This window comes from Pseudopipra pipra, chromosome 3, assembly GCF_036250125.1.
Source record: "Pseudopipra pipra isolate bDixPip1 chromosome 3, bDixPip1.hap1, whole genome shotgun sequence".
Classification (NCBI taxonomy): Eukaryota; Metazoa; Chordata; class Aves; order Passeriformes; family Pipridae; genus Pseudopipra; species Pseudopipra pipra.
In genome coordinates, this window is record NC_087551.1 from 91,643,141 (window position 1) to 91,660,666 (window position 17,526).

At 34.6% G+C, this 17,526-nt stretch overlaps 1 protein-coding gene across 1 annotated transcript in view; it reads left to right on the top strand.

The window, feature by feature from the left end:
- COL21A1 (collagen type XXI alpha 1 chain) overlaps positions 1-17,526 on the top strand; it is a 99,171-nt gene that overhangs the window by 24,157 nt on the left and 57,488 nt on the right. The window contains exons 2-10 of the mRNA XM_064650311.1: positions 1,847-1,966; positions 2,795-3,346; positions 7,805-7,973; positions 8,101-8,317; positions 10,152-10,325; positions 11,262-11,339; positions 13,694-13,702; positions 14,754-14,837; positions 17,107-17,169. Of these exons, the coding sequence (XP_064506381.1) occupies positions 1,879-1,966; positions 2,795-3,346; positions 7,805-7,973; positions 8,101-8,317; positions 10,152-10,325; positions 11,262-11,339; positions 13,694-13,702; positions 14,754-14,837; positions 17,107-17,169 (1,434 nt within the window). The 5' untranslated portion in view covers positions 1,847-1,878. The remainder of the gene's footprint in view (positions 1-1,846; positions 1,967-2,794; positions 3,347-7,804; positions 7,974-8,100; positions 8,318-10,151; positions 10,326-11,261; positions 11,340-13,693; positions 13,703-14,753; positions 14,838-17,106; positions 17,170-17,526) is intronic.

The following is a 17,526-nucleotide window of genomic DNA, read 5'->3' on the forward strand; positions in this document are numbered from 1 at the left end:
CTCAGGTAGGAGTAGCATTTCCTGGAAATTGACTTTTTTTCATTTTTTGAGGTTGTTTGCGGAGATTTTTTTTTCTAGATAGAATGAGTGCTATATAAACAGTGGAAAAAGCGACTGTTTTTCTTGAAATGCCTGAGTAAATCAACTTACTTATTTGTGGCATATCTTCTATTTGGCAAACACAGATAATGAATCTACCATGAATGAACCTGACATTGAAATTACTACCTCTCTATTTGCCCCCACAACTTGGCCCCACAACTATGTAATCCTTTTTTCTCATATCATTTTCCTAAAAATCACGTCAGGTAGATACATCTTCAGAGAAAAAGTTTTATGGTTAATTGCTGTAGAATTTTGTTGTAGGTAACAACTTACTGGCTGCTTGATGGTTGCTCAGTATGTTATAGTGATTAAGTGACATTCTCTTCAGTTTACTCCTTTAACTAATCTTGGAAATGAAAATGGTTTCTTATTTCCTTTTATCTATTTCTTCTCCTAAGAAGAGGCATTTGCAGTAGGCATGCTAATTTGTGTTTTGGTGTATTTTTGGAGACCAGTCTTTCCAGCACTACAGAGGTTTCAGAACATCTGCCAATACCTGATTACTGGTCATGCGGTGGGCACCTTGTCTACCCTCAAGAGTTCAAAAGTGAAGATCAGCAACATAAAACGGACAAATACACACATTTTCATCCCTCCTCCTCTTCTTCCCACCCCACCCCCCTGCCTGATAGATGGACTTCTAATTTCGTTGTGTAATAAATATTTTAATTTATATTTTTAAGTGGATGTCTAGGTCATTTTGTTGTCGGCATAAGTAAAGGTTTATGACTAGAAGAAAAAATATGAAAAGACAAGGAGTTTTGGCCTTATGTAAAGAAAGCATTTCAATTCTAGGAAATGGGCTGAAAAAAATGGCAAGAAAGTTAGTGGTAAACTTATGTGTAATAGATTTAACATGACTGACAAAGCAAAGTCTTTTTACATCTAGTCAGAAAACTAAATATTCCTCTTCTGGCTAGATGTAAAACACATTAGTGACACTGAAGGGCATTGAAATATATTGACCCTGAAAATTTCATTTTACACTGAAGTATGAGAAGAGAGAATATGGAAGAGATTTGGTATACTTTTTTTTCAGAGTCTTAAACTTAATGGACCTCTAATACAGTACTTCAAAAATGTATCTTTTAGCATTTTTTTTTTTTTGGCAGTAAACATAATGAATAAACATAGCTTAATTTAAGTAAATTTGTCAAATAGTATTTATAACAGCAATATGAGACCAAAATTGCATGTTTGCTTCACAGGGGGCTATAGTTCATAAACCCTCATAACAAAGGAGACATAAACAGAGGGAAAAAATCAAAAGTTGAAGATGTATATAATTTATATAATCTTGGATGTCCAGTACACAGTCTGCAGCGCTTGGCTCTGCTGGGGAAGGGCTGGGGCTTACTGAGACCCGGACTCCTGGTGACAGTCTCAGTCCTGTGGTAGAGAAGGGGGAATTGTACCAGACTTCGTGAAGTAGCCAGGTGCGTGGGTTGAGACTGAAGTAACACCTCCCCACCAGTACCTCATACATAAACACTTGCCACATTTTGAATCAGGCTGTCAAGTCTTTTGATAATGACTACAGAGTGGGATAGTGTTTGGACAAGTATGGCTGGGAATATAACCTAATTGTGAATGAACCTACTGATTCATTGCAGGGTGGCCACATCTGGGCTTGCAGATTCGATTCAGAGTTGTTCTTCATGCACAGTTTTTAAACTAGAGAAGCTTGGATATGTTTTTTAATACCATAACACTGTATTTTCTTTTCATTTTTTCCATCTAGTTTTATCTCAGGACCTTGAGAATAAAATACACATGGCACAGATCGTAACATTTTTTCAGATGCTGTTAGTTCTGCTACTTCATGATTACATCTCAGCTGAAGTGGGGGAAACAAGAGCAAGTAGGTATTAATTTTTGCATTTCAGATAACTGCCACTTCAAAGAATACCTTGAATTTTTAGTATCCATTTTTGATGTTGATGGTGATTTTCTTCCAGTATAATTTTCCTAGTGAAAATCCTATAATATGTGAGAAACAGCTTAAATATCTTATCTCTCCTTTAGGAGGGGAATATCTTTATTTCTCCTTTGTGTCTTGGAAGTGCTCAAAGCTCCAATCTTGATTTAAAGTTATGTCTTGAGTATTTGTATTTTCATTTCTTCAGAAGTCATGTTCTGAATATCTTAATGTTATGTGAGAAACGGAATAAGGAAAAGTAAAGATTCCAAGAATGGAAGCTGAGATAACCTCAGTTCTGGGACAGACCTCCTTGCATATTCTCCAAAATTAGCATCTCAACCCCCATCAAATCATGTTTTGTATTCTAAATCTGGTTTATAGAAAAGAAAACATTAAAGTGAGGTAGTTTTTTGAAAGATAAAGTGACTGAATAAAAGGAATGTGGAAGAATTAATTTCCTCTGGCCATGATACTTTCAGGGTAAGTCTTTTTCCTCTAGTTTTGCTCTCAATGCAGCAATTTTCACTAGTCCATATTAGCAATTTTCAAACTCCATAAAATTCCTTTTCGTCTCTAGACTTTCAGATACCAGGTTAGATCTGTGTGGCTTACACAAACGATAAACTCTTCTGATTTTTTTTTCAAATGGAATGTATTTGTCAATATAGATCCTAATGCAAACAGCAATTAATAGTACAAACATTTACTGTGGAAGAAGAAAGTGAAAGTGTTCATTAAAATATTAATTTGATTTTTATCATTTTTTAGGTTGCAGAACTGCTCCAGCGGATTTAGTTTTTATCTTAGATGGCTCTTACAGTGTTGGCCCAGAAAACTTTGAAATAATCAAAAGTTGGCTTGTCAATATTACAAGAAATTTTGACATAGGGCCAAAGTTTATTCAAGTTGGAGTTGTCCAGTACAGTGATTACCCTGTACTTGAAATTCCCCTTGGAACTCATGAATCCGCTGAGAACCTCATCAGGGAAATGGAGTCCATACACTATCTGGGAGGAAATACAAGAACAGGAAGAGCTATTCAGTTTGCTTATGACCATCTTTTTGCAAAATCTTCAAGATTTTTAACAAAAATAGCGGTTGTTCTCACTGATGGAAAGTCCCAAGATGAAGTCAAAGATGTAGCAGCAGAAGCAAGGAAAAATAAAATCACTTTGTTTGCTATTGGTGTTGGCTCAGAAATTGAAGAGGATGAACTTAAAGCTATTGCCAACAAACCTTCATCAACTTACGTATTTTATGTTGAAGATTATATTGCAATATCAAGAATTAAAGAAGTTATAAAACAGAAACTCTGTGAAGGTAAGTGCTTGTAAAATATCTTAAGTGTGCAAAATGTTGTTCTGTCCACATATTTCTTAATTTCACAAGCAGAATATGTGATTAATGAAACCTAAAGGACTTGATAATCTTTACTCTGATCTTCTTTCATTTTGGCCTCAAAATCAAAATCACTCCCTGAAGTTTTGGAGTGGTTTTCCCTGTCATGCAAAGAGGTATATTTGGGAAAAATATGATGCTTTAACCCATTACGTGTTTAATTTCAATATGTATCCTTTTGCGCTAAGCCTAATTTTTTTTTTCATTGCTGAAGTTCAGAAACATTAAAACAGTTGAGCAATTCTTATACTGCTGAGAATATAGGGTTTACTTTGTTGTTTTTCCAATTGCGAGTGATACTCATGCACAATCTAGCATTTCTTCTTGACAGGTGAAAGAATAGCCTGCCATTACAAACAAGAGTTCTTCTGAGTACATACTTCTTCAAGTATGTATTGAAAAACCCAGAAGAAAGACTCTTGGCAAAAATCATAGAATAACAGAATGGTTTGAGTTGGAAGCAACCTTAAAGATCATCTTGCTCCATCCCCCCTGCCATGGACAGGGACATCTTCCACTAGACCAGATAGCTCCAAGCCCCATCCAACCTGGCCTTGAATCCTTTCAGGGATGGGGCATCCATAGCTTCTCTGGGTAACCTGTTCTAGTGTGTTACCACCCTGACAGTAAAGACTTTTTCCTAATATCTAATCTAATCCTACTACTTCGCATTTTAAAGCCATTTCCCTTTGTCCTGTGACTTCAGACCCTGTGAAAAGTCCCTCTGCAGCTTCCTTGTAAGCCCTCTTAGGTGCTGGAAGGCTACTCTAAGATCTCCCTTCTCTTCAGCCTTCTGTTCTCCAGGCTGAACAACCCCAACTCTCTCAGCCTGTCTTTATAGAAGAGGTGTTCCAACCCTCTGATTATCTTCACGGCCTCCTCTGGACTTGCTCCAGCAGGTCCACATCCTTCTCGTATGGGGGGCCCCAGACCTGCACACAGCATTCCAGGTGAAGCAAACACATGGAGTTGTACCAAGCTGTTATGATCTTTCTTAGAAGGATTTTATATAAGAATTAGGCAAGATGAACATGGTAAAGTGCCTTTTTAGCTTTAGAATACTAGCAGCATTATTGCATTGAGTTTTCCGTTAATTTTGTAAAACAGTGGCTTTCCCATATATATATATATAAAAGATAGCAAATTGCTTCTAAAATGTATCACTCAGACTCTATTATATCGTGTAATTTTGTACATTTTATTATCAAGAATTGGTGCAAGTTCTATTTCAGTTCTACCATATTTCCGCACTTAGTAAGAGAAAATATTTTTGTTTGCTCTCACTTTGAGTATGGACTTCATTGAAAAAATATGGTGATACTTTTGTTGAGGATATTAGTGTTTATTTCTTGATACATCAAATGAAATCATAATAATTCCTTGTGGCTGATGTAATAAGGTGATCAGTCCAAAAATTAGCTAAGTGCAGCTAAATTCTTTAATAGAGCTTCATGCAGAGAGAAATTCCCCTAAATAAACACAATACTTTCTTTAAATAAAGTTTAGAAGTGACATTATATTTAATCAAATTTCAGAATTAAGTTAACTAGTATCCTTTAAAATTCAGCTGCAATATTTCACAGTAATCTGTGAATGTTGACTACTTGTACAAACATGTACTTACTGTTTCACTTGAAGTGACCCTTTGCTTCTTCCCCCTGATGTCGTGCACTTCCCTCACATTAGCACTGAGATGCCTCTCTCATACTTGGCAGCTTTATTTCTAACCACAGTGTGTTTAGCAAGTGAACTGCAAGACTAATAAACTGTAAATTTTATACTGAGTTGTGAATGATTTTATTCATTTATTTATTTACTGATTATCATGTTGTTACGATTCACTTTGACTGTGGGAGAGGAAGTTCCATGAGGGCCAAGCAGCAATGATTTGTCTGCAATCAACCACGTGAAGCTACCTGAAAATTTTGCAATACTCTCTTCATGGTCTTTGTTTAAATGTCTAAAAAAAAGCTAGCTTTTACTGTGTGGCATTTTAAAATTCATCATCATATGAACATAGGTGTAAGACTACAGGGACAGTATCTCCTTTCTGGACAAAGGAGGCTGAGGTTTCCTGGTTCTTGTAGCAAGTACTGCTATTAGGAATGGGTTTGTGGATTTTGCTGGGAGTGTGCCTTTTACCTCTAGTGTTTGTTTTAGGGTACCTGTAGGCTGAAAAGACTTGCTAAACATGCCCAAATATTTAAGGAATATTTAATATTTATTCTGAAAGTTGAATGTTCCTCTAGTATCAATATTCTATAGCAAAAAAAGAAAAAAGATTGTGTGTCAGGATTGCATTTAAAAGAAAACAATGCAGACCTCAGAAAGTATGTCTGGAGGATGCAGAGAAAAGTTCCTTTGTGGTAGATACTGTGAGTTAACATCAAAAAGTTATTTCATGCTTTAGCAAGGAAAATAAAGCATATGAAAATTGTAAAAATACTAAGAGGCAACAAAATTTCAGAATAGGCTCAAGAGTTAATGTGGCTGGTACTATGGACTAGAAATACGACCCCGTTTTCCATGGAAGACAGTTCTTAATTTTGCCATTGATTTCTGCATCCTGTATAATGGCTTAGTTAGTTATCAAAATAGCCCTGCCAGAAAATGGTCCAGAAGACCCAAAAATGTCTACCTGACTGGGAATTTTTTATGTAATTCTTCAATATGCCATCAGAAAGAAAGAATATTTTCTTAATGCGTAGTTTTACACATGCTTAACTTGTTTTGTGTTGGTTTGGAATGGTTACTTTGTCATTGATCTGTAATAATGGCCCTCTCACATAAAGTAATCCTATTTCTGCATTTAGTTTTTGATTTTACACCTATTTCTAGTACTGTAACTGGTAAGAGACACTTGTGTTCATTTTCTTCTCAATGTATATGTATATGATTGTCTGTAATCTGATATGACCGTTATTCAGCTTTGAAGTAAATGTTTAGAAATATTTCAATGATAACAATGCACAGTTGAAGAAACCTGAAAAAAAGTAGTGTTATTACTCTTACTTAATATCATAAGTATGTTGACTTAAATACTGCATCTGTATTTTGAGAAGAGCGAGAAGGCAGGTTGTGTTGGACTTTGTATTTACTTTTTTCTTTTGGAAGCATTCATTTCCAAAATGTAGGAAGACTTCTTGCAATTCTTTCTTGTAGAACAGAGAGATAACATATGTTTAATTTGGGAGTCAGGTGTCATTTTGCTGTCGGGAGGAAAAGAAAACTAAGGAGAGTTTAAGTGGCTTCTTGCTGCTGCCCCAAGTACCTGTGACACGTCTTCTTAGAGCAGATTGTCTTTTCCCACCATAGATAGTTTGTGCAGGCAATTAGCTGAATTTTCTTAGAGTTTATATATCGTGCCTCACCCACCAGAATGGGGTGTCTTCTGAGTGCCCTTGGATTAGCTGGAAAGGGAAGTCATGAAGCGTTTCTCATATTATAAAAACGAGCCAGTCTAGACCTTTGAGTTAATAATTCCCTGGCACAGGGACATGACTTTTCTAGCCCATAGCTGGTCCACATAGAGATGACAGAACTCTCCAACCCTTCTTTGGAATGTATTCCTAACCTCTTCCCTGTCTATGAACTAATGCTTTTCTGAAGAAACAACGGGAAATGAATAAAGAAAATGTATTTATTATAACTAGTTTAGCATAATTTTAATAAAACTAAAAATTTTTCATCAGTTTATAATTCTAATACAACGTATGCTGTAGCATTAAATTTCACTCACCTATCATATTTTCTTTTTTTTTTTTTTTTGAGATAACTTAGGTCCACTGCCTAGTAATGTTTTTGTGTAAAGAGAATTAACCAGAGATAACATGCAGTTAACTTAAATTTCCACAGAAAATATATCACGCACTGTTTGTCCGGTGAGAATAGCTTCCAGCAGATTTCAGTGTAACAGACAAAATAGCTCAGAGTCTATTTCGTGTTAAAGAAGATGAAAAAAGCGGTTGTAGATAATTTTACCTTTGTCCATTTTCAAACTGATTTTATAGTTGGGGGGAATGCTGAATCCAAATTATTAGTGCACTGTGGAAATCAACATCCATAATTTTATAGCATTTTGAAACCATATAATTTTAGAAATTAAATTCAATATTTTTATTAGCCAGATATTGTAATACCAATGAACTACAGTTAGTGACAATTCAAAATAGTATGTGAATGTAATTGCAGTAAAATACATCTTAGTATTCTTGCTTCAAGTCCCTGAGAATTGTGTATGACTTCTCTCATGTTGTACTTAACTGACAGTTCTCTGTTTATTTCTTGAAAGGCAGATACAAAAAATTAGTTACGATGAAGCTTACTTTTTGAAAGTTTTTAATCATATTTTGAACTATCCTTGCATTTATTACTTTGCAGAATCTGTTTGTCCAACAAGAATTCCAGTGGCAGCTCGAGATGAAAAAGGATTTGACATTCTTGTAGGATTAGGTGTGAAGAAAAAGGTTAAAAAGAGAATTCAAATACCAACAACTAATGCAAAAGCTTATGAAGTAACACCACGTGTTGAGCTCTCAGAATTGACAAGGTATTGAAATTTATAAATACACTTCTATACTTAGTAATTTTTTTTTTTGCTTTAAGTGAGAGTTATTTTAAGATTTATATGAATATTAAAGTACTGTTGGTTTTTTCCCCTCTTCTCCCTTACTTAGGAACGTGTTTCCAGAAGGTCTTCCTCCATCTTATGTGTTTGTTTCCACTCAGAGATTTAAAGTAAAAAAGACATGGGATTTGTGGAGAATTCTGAGTCTGGATAAGAGACCACAGATATCAGTCACTATTAACGGAGAAGAGAAAACACTATCATTCACTACAACAAGTTTAATAAATGGCACCCAAGTTCTTACTTTTGCTGCACCTCATGTAAAGGTAAGGAGTATGTTATCTTCATGCTGGAATACTTATTTAAATACACATTATTCCATTATTCCCCATTTGTCCAAACCAGTTGTATTGTTTTCTAGTGTAATCTGAAGGTTCTCTTTCAGTCTTCAATAATTTCCAGTGAAATATTCAAATCTTGTAAGAAAGATTGTCTTGGTTGCAGATGAGACAGAGGGATAGGGACTGAATGTCTCTACTCGTGCATTTTTAGCAGTATAGGAATATATGCAGCCCAGAGATCACCATTCCTGCCACGGGGAGTGTTATTTAAGTGAACAGAGATTCAGCAGACAAAGAGTGGGAAGGATTTACCACTGGAATGCTTCATGACCGAATGGGTTCAACTTTCCTGGGAAGCGAGGGCCTACATTTGAATCCCTACTCTAAGTCAGACTGAAGGAATTTCAAATTAAATCCTCTGTGAAGCAAGGACTCCTGTCCAAGGAATAGGTCTTAATTACTAAGCTTTTCCTAGGGAGAGGTATTTCATTCTTCTGTTATTGAATGGAGAATTTTTGCTTTTTTCTTTCCAAATTCCCTCTACTTTATTATAATTATTAGTAAGGGAAATAAATTTTATTATTTTTTAAGAAGTTGTGTTAAACTTAACTTACTGGAAATTGTTAAAAAATTCAGTTTCAAGTCAGTCAAAAAATTAATATTTAAATGTTTCTGGGAGCTACAGTTGCATTCTTTCAGTCCCAGGTGTCCATGAACTTCACCATGAAAACACAACTTTTGTGATTTTTTTCTTTTGTGTTTCTCTGTGCTTGCACTGCTATTATGGAAAACAATGAATTCATGGCTTTTTTTAGAGCTGTATGTCTCTAAGCACGATATAAATGTCAATATGGTCTTAATTAACCTTTTTATTTAATAAACCTTTATGATAATTTATCTCTTCAACTGGAAAATGGAAAGATTATATATTCTAATCTGTTGTTTGTTTTACCTTGTAATGAGAGCCATTGTTTTTATTTATTTACAATCTATGTAAGAAAATAAAATCGAAACAGAGGTACTTTTATAGGGTGTATTACTATTAAGTCAAATAAGCTTAATCTCTCTATATATCTAAAAAAGATAACAAAGATGTATTACTTAATGAAAGATGCATATTTAGTGTGGGATTAATCTCTGTGCAATTTAGCATCTAGGCTAGGCTAGGTTAAAGAGCTAGATTGTTTTTGAAATTAATAGATAAGCTCAGGAAGAAGATGTTCCTTCCCATGTTGAATTTTATTTCTAAGCTCCATGAGATAAATGCTTTAAAGGTATCTCTGACTTTCTATTACTTGTAGAATTATGTAATTTGTTTGATTTTCAAGCTTTAGAAACCTTAGGTTTTGTAGAGTAATGTCTGGTTTATTCATTGCAATATTGTGATCCTTTCTGCCATGTCATCTTTTTTTTCATAAGAGATTAAGTTGAAAAACTTTCAATTGCCAGTTTGTTTTCACCATGGTTTGTGATCTGAAGGGTTTGAGTCATTATACCGCTGCTGAAAAAAAAGGGTTCAGGCTGCATATTTTGAACAAATACAGGTTTGGACATGTTCAAGATCACAGACTAAAGAGATCTACGTGAGTTATAAAATAATTTTGAAATAGGGATTTATTATTACTAATTGTCATCTCAATTACGGTATTACTTGGCAATACTTTTTTGCCTATACAGTTTACGACTATTTGTATGTAAAACCTGTAACACTGATCATCTCAACCACCAACAGTAGTTTAAGTATTCAAATGCAGTTTTATTGTTATTTAAATTGGAGACATTTTGTTTAAAATAATTCTGTTTTCTTTGTTTTCCTTAGATTTTGTTTGATGAAGGCTGGCATCAAATTCGTCTTTTAGTAACAGAAGACTCTGTAACTTTGTTTATAGATGGCCAAGAAATTGAAACTAAGCCATTACATCCCGTTTTAGGTATTTACATCAGTGGCCTAACCCAAATAGGAAAGTATTCTGGAAAGGAGGAAACAGTACAGGTAAGCATATGCTAAAACTACAATAATCCAGTAATTCTACTGTAGATTAATATTACATTGGCGTCTTCTGTTTCCTTGAGCTTACTCTTCTAATTTACAGTAGACTGAAATTTATTATACAAAATCCTACTACTTAAAGAGAGAACAAAAATGGCCATGAGGACTCAGCACAACTGATGTATCCTGTGTGATGGGTGCTTAATGGTCTCACTGATTTCAAGGGCAAAACTGATGCAATGTGGTTGCCTGAATTGGAGAAACAGTGTCTGAAAGCAGGGAATTTCCTCTGTGCTTTCCTTCCATCAATATATGAGTTATGCTTGTAAAAGAGGGAGAAAATGAAATTTTGATGAAGTTTCTTTCTCCTCGCTTTGCAATCACGATAGTTTATGCTAGAAAAACTGACAGAGGTTTCATGTTTTTGGAATATAGCAGCAAAGCAGAATGGCACGAACTTTTGTTTTTCTGATGCCAGTGTTTTTGTTGGTAGCTTTTTAAAGATTTAATTTGTACGCTAAACTCTAAATGAAATTCTTTTAAGCATCAGAGATGCTTCTAATGCTTCACCAGAAATTACTAATCCTGCATCTAGTACAGGCAAGTCAGTGCTGGAGCATCATCCTAGGTTGTTAAGGTAAAAAAAGAAAAAGGTTGTTTTTCTCTGCACTTGTAACTTGTTTCTGTGATGATACTGGCAGCCACTGTAGTTCATGCTGGGTATGTTTGGATTTATTGCAAAGGATTAAGGGCAGTGAATTCTGTTATTTTAGGAACAAAAATCTTGGATTGATTATTTTGCTTTAAATAATTCTGTTACAGTATGTTTAATTGGTTGTGCGTGAGTTGCCTGACTAAAAATGTTTCTATATCTTTAATTGACTTTTAACTGTAGCGAACACACAGAGCTCTAAAGAGTCTTTATGTTTTGAATTATAGTTTGATATACAAAAACTGCGAATCTACTGTGACCCAGAGCAAAATAATAGAGAAACAGTCTGTGAGATCCCAGGATTTGTGAGTATGATAGATGAAGAGGACTGCTTGGTTGTTTTTACAAACTGCTGTTTAAAGCTGACTTAATGAAGTCTTAAAATAAATAGTACTACGTTTTTTCAGCTGGTGCAAACACATGCTTGTTACCTGTGCAATACCAAGTGACACAAACCTTGTCTGTTTTCAGCCTTATTTTTCACAAGGCACTTAAAAAGTTTTTTTAGTTTAGATATTTGATGGTGTAAATTTGACACCAGTGTAGAAGAATCTCAGGATCTTTTGTTAAAATTTCAGATTTTAAATGTTATATATTAATAAAACTTCTATGTCCCGATAGTGTAAAATTCATTAAATACGACTTTTTAACTTATCTGATATACTTTTTGCTACTTGTCAGGTCATTTAGACTGAAATTTTGGTACATAACTGAAAAACCTGTATTTCTAAATCACTTTCTCCTGTCAGAAATATCTGTACTGAGGTCTATGATAAATATCCTGCTATCTGAAATGTTGCCAAGATTTCCAGAAGTGTGTTGTGAATAAGACAAAATAAAATTCTCTTCAGGATTTTATAATTTATATACACAATTAGGAAACTTATGGGGATCCATCGACCCTCTCTTTGTCCTCTTACTTACAGTTAATAATGTAATAAAATGTTAAACATGCAAACAGTTTTGGAAACTGTTCATGTCTGACAGTTGGAGCAGGATTTAAGCATTCAGTTTCCATCTCAAAATAAAAGCGGGAGATTGATTTATGCATACAGATTCCTTCTGCATGTGTAAATACTCTCCTTTGTTTAGTGTCTAAAGCTATGCTAAAGATTATCAACCACCAGTGTCTTACTATGTAGGGCCATATTCTTTGTGTTGTGATTTGATTTAGTATTAGGACCATTTTGCTTGTTTGACAATAGAACTGTGGAATCTTCAGCATCCAGATTTTATTTTTTTTCCAGACTGGCACAGGCTGCCAGCTAGTCTGTTTTTCTTCTTTTCATTTGGGGCCAGTGTGTCTATTGCAGTCAACATCCTTATTAAAATTATTTTTGAAAAAGCTCACAACTTTCAATTAAGCAACAAGTAGGTGGCTGGATTATTAGCTGTTCTGAAATCTGACTGTGTAGGTCAAGAACTAATGGTTTCAGGAACGCTTTTGTAAAATTAGCTTTCAGTCTTGAACAAAATACAGTATTTGGCTAGTTAACTGCACCACATCTCTTTTTGTTCTTTACGAATTAAAAGCAGGATATGACAAGTAAACAAATGAAAAATATTTTGCATAAAGAAAGCAAGTGAAAAAAGTAAAAAGTCCGTCAAATCTTACATTCTCTGCTATTTGGCCAGAAGTCCAAGCCAAAAATTTGATTTTTGACATTTTAGTTTCACTTGCTGTTGTTTTTAGTTAAATTTGGATTTTACCCATGAAATTCTGGACTTTTTCAGAAAATAAAAATGTTGCATGATCTCCAAGGAGGAATATGTACTTTGTGGTTGTATTCTGTCGGTGTGGTTGTGTCAGAGCTGCTGAAATAAGCAGAGACTGTGTGTACTAATTACAGCCCAAATTCATCCCCTTTCCTAGAGATACCTGGCTGCATAGTAATTTTAAGGTCCTTTATGATCCGTGGAGAAAGATGACCTTCTCTAGAGGTTCCTTATGCTGAAAATTGAGAACATAAGAAGCTGTCTCTCTCCACAGTGTGTAGGGAATCTGTGGTGGTTACATCCATTAGAAAATTCCTGTAATGGTGCAGCTACTGGTAGCTGCTAAACCATTAAGACAGACAATTTTGTGCTTGCTATGCTGGAATACTTGGGGATGGATTGTTCTGTGATGTTTCAGATACTGAAAAAAAAAATATCAATTGATAGCAAAGTCTAATGCAGTCATGTAGGACAGCAAGAAACAGTCAGCCTTGCTGCTGTGCTGCTCTGTGTTTTCCCAGATGTGAATTCAGGCAGAGATCAGAGATTGCAGAAATATTTTGGTACATTCTCTGACATAAATGAATAAGCAGAGGAGTTTTTTGATGAGAAGTTACTCTTGGTAAGAGATTTGACCCAAATGTAGACATTAATTGTGTCAATATTGACATGGTTTATTAATTCTAATTTTGTCAATGCTTTTAAATATTGCTACTGGTAGCTCCTTTTGAGCTTAACAACAAAATAAGCTAAAATTATTTCATATGTGTTGATAGCAGCTGCACATAAGTCTGAGAAAGTCTAAAAATTTGAATTACAATATCTTGGTAGTTACAACCTTAAAGTTATGATTAGTTTTGATAGTGTTATTAATCCAAAATTAATGGATTTTGCTTTTTACGACTATTCCTGTGCTCTTAAACTGTGTTTCTTCTTGTTTCAGAATGGAGAGGTAGGCTCGATCCTAAACTACTCAAACTCAGTTTAAGGTAGTATTTGACTTTATATAAGCTTCTTATTATTCTAGGTAATAATTGTTTTCAAAGGGGAGCAGAGATTTCCTAATCTTAAAAGTGCTGGATTTCCATTAATTGAACTCTCATCAAGAGATAAATTCAAAATAATTTTTCTGAAGAAATGCATGTTTATTAGAATAAGTGGCCTGATTTTTTTTCTCAGTTCGATTCAGTTGCTCCTATTTGCGGGCTGGATACTGTTGCCAAGGGATGGGGATACCCACGATCAGGTAGCTGTTACCCCCATGGTGCTCATGGGAGCTCCCTGAACAGGAGCTTGTCTGAAGGCTTGATATAGATAGTTTCCTTAACCTTCCTTGTAATTCCAATTGGTACCATTGCAAGGAAAATGTGGATTTGTGTTTTGATCAATCATTTGACTCTAGGAAAGAATTCCATTCAAAGAACATTGTGTAAAAAAATCTTAGTTATTTTAGAAAATAGGAGTAAAATGTTATGGAAAGTGGTTTAGATAATAAAAATCTGCATTTTTGTAGCTTGGATTCTTAAATTTTTGCCTTCCCATAGCTCTAAGAACTTCCTGGGTGAAAAAGAATTTAGTGAGTCTTACTTCCGCATATAGATTTAGTACAGATGTACCTGTATTTTGGGTTATATTTGATAATTGATCACACTTTAAATTATTAATATAAATTGGTTTAGGAGAATAGTTTTTCATGTTGCAAGATTTAAAATTATCAAACTGTATGACAAAATATTTGTGAAAAAAACCCCACAAAGTTAGAGGTATCAGCCCAGTATTGGTACTTTGTTGTTTGTTTTTATTCTGGATAAAATAGTGAAATCATGCATGAAAATTAGTTGGAGGGCAATATTCAGATAAACAGAAGTTCCAGCCGAACAAAGGAGTGAAAGCCAGGACCCAAGTTAAAGCCAAGCTAAGGAAAATGAGCTTCATATGATGTTATGATATATTTGTTGAATGCTTTTGGCATATGTATTGATGGCTGGTTTAACTCTTGGTAGTGCATGAATGGTCCTAGTGATGTAGGCTCAACACCTGCCCCCTGCATATGCCCACCAGGAAAGCAAGGACCTCCAGGCCCCAAAGTAAGTCTTTATTCTGTCTTGTTGAGCACAGTATTTTTTTTTTTAAAATTTTATTTATTTTCAGATCTTTTGTTGGCCAGTCATAATTAGGCAGATTGAAAAAGTAGGGGCAAATTCTCCTAGTTCTGTTTTCTAGTGCATGGATATAGTGATTAGGATCCTCGAGGACAGGTTTTGCTGCCATAACTCCTAATAAAACAAATATATCTTTTGTTTTTTAAGGAAGATGTTCATGGGTGCAAAATTATGTTTCTTTGCTACTCTTCAGCTAATGATGCTGCACTGTTAGTTGTTTGAGAATTAAATGATTTGCTAAAAAAAGTCTTTTTATTGGGAGGCTTTTTTTCCTTCTTTGTAAAAGAAGGAAATAGATGCTTACTGGGAGACTTCCACCTCAGCTGTTCTGATGACATCCCTTCAGTGCTGAAGAGCTAAAACGAGAACCAGACTGGAGTTGCAAATGTCTAACATGGCAAACTTAAATCCCTAATATTTTGCTGTAGTACCTTTCTCAATAACTGTGCTAAGCTTACAAGTGTAGACAAGAAAACCCCAGACCACTTGTCTTTCATTAAGCAAGTGAATAAAAAACCCTCTGCTCTCATTGTATAAGAGGTTACAGTATGCTGCAACTAACTCAAGTCAAAAGGTTTATTATTACAGTGGTAAAGATTTCTGATGAGGGAATTGGAATCCACAATATGGAGATCATAATTATTATTTCATGTAATAGAATTTTTTGGTTTTTTACCTTTTTTTTCTTTTCAGCGTATATAAGACAGAGAGAATAAAGTATTTATCATTTAAAAAAATTGAAAACTACTTCCTGTAAAGTATGAAGGAGTATGAAATGTCAGAATTAGGGTAACCTATACAATTTTTTTAGACTGCTTCTTCATGTGCAATCTTTCAGCAGAATTGCAGTATAATATTTTTTGGGGGATAACTGAATAATACAGGTGACAAGATGCTGCCTAACCCAGAATGCTGCAGAAAGAGTGAAAAGGAAGCCAATTTAAGATTGAAAAGGTTATCTTAGTTATATTTCTTAACTTTTGAACACTGAACTCTGGAACCATATAAATTTAAACTTTATTTCTGTGTTTGTGATATTAATGGGCTACAATAAAACTAATGAAATCAAAACAATTTTAAAAAAAGTAACTGATATTTTAAGCTTTTCAAGTTAAAGCATAAAATTTCCTCATTTAAATAGTGTATTTGAAAGCAGATTTATTATTGACCAAATGCCAAACCTGGACTTCTTAATTTGGATCACAATAATTCTGGGTAACCTATTATTAATTTAGCAAACAGTAACTGTTAAGCATTTTTAAAGGGACATTATTCTATATCCTTTCCCATTTAGTTCAGCGTTACATTTCTGTGGTTTATATGTGAAAATAAGTTTTTTCATAGTCACATTGAAAGCTAGTTTCCTGTTTCCCTTTTAATGTCCTCCTTGTTTATAACAATTCTGCAGCTATAACTGACTTGCAACCTGTTGATGGTTCAGGCTGAAGACATCAGTACCTGCTTAACACTCCTGTAGAAGAAAAATGTTTTAGTAGATCAAGTCTTAATGGATTTTGCTGAGCTCACATCAAGGCTGTTAGTAAAATAGACAGAGAAAGTCAATACTCTAGGAGGATATATTGAATAGGAAGCTCCTGCTTTCTCGTTATAAATGTGAATTCTGAGGATCCAACTTTTCTTTTACTTTAACATGATCATAGCAAAGGTTATAAAAATAGTTGCAAAGGACTTTTAAGAAGAAATCTAAAAAACCTTATATTTTTTAGACAACCATAAGTGTGTGGGGAGAAGTTTATATTATTTAGCAGATTTTAGTCCTGGCACCTGCCTTTCCAGTGCTTTTGTTTTAAGAATTAGACTCAGACAAAGCAAATGGGAGTTTTCTTCAGAGTAGAAGTACTTGATTAACAAGATTTTGATAAAGATTATTTCATCCATTTGATGAAAATTGTTTTTATTTCTGTTGATTAAAATGTTAAAAAGTTTGAAAGCATTTGAGATGATGGGTCAAACTTGCGTTGTAACTGTGTGGGCTCACTTCTCCAAGTCCTGGGGGGAATTCTCCCAGAGAAGGGTTACAATATCAGTTCTCTTTCACTGTAGGAATTACTCCACAGTAGCAAGTATGTGGCCTTGTTTTGTGGAATGTTGTAGGGTTAAGGTTGCTCTGTGTTTGAGCACTTTGAAGTGCTCTTTCATATTTTTTGTGTGTTAACATATTGCTTCTCCATAGGGTGACCCTGGGCAGCCTGGAAATCATGGTTACCCTGGTCAGCCTGGTCCAGATGGTAAGCCTGTGAGTACTAAAAACTTAGTCATATATTGTAAATGTAAGATTAACAGGAGAAAAAACAGGCACCAGGGATACCAAATTTTCAGATTTAGATGATTTTGTCTTCATTCTTTGAAACTGTGAATGTCACTTAAGTGCTATCTGCATGTAGCAGTTCTATGAATATGTTAATTGTATTATTTTTGTTTCAAGCTAAAGTGTTGTAAATATACTCAGAGAACAGGCTATGAGTGCTCCTGTTGGTCTTTGCATAATTTTGCAGCACTTAGCACCTTCAGTCTTTACTCCTTAAAGAACTGGTTCATTAGAAAGCACTTCAGGGCAGCTAAAATCCTATCTGTTTTTAAACATGCTACTCAT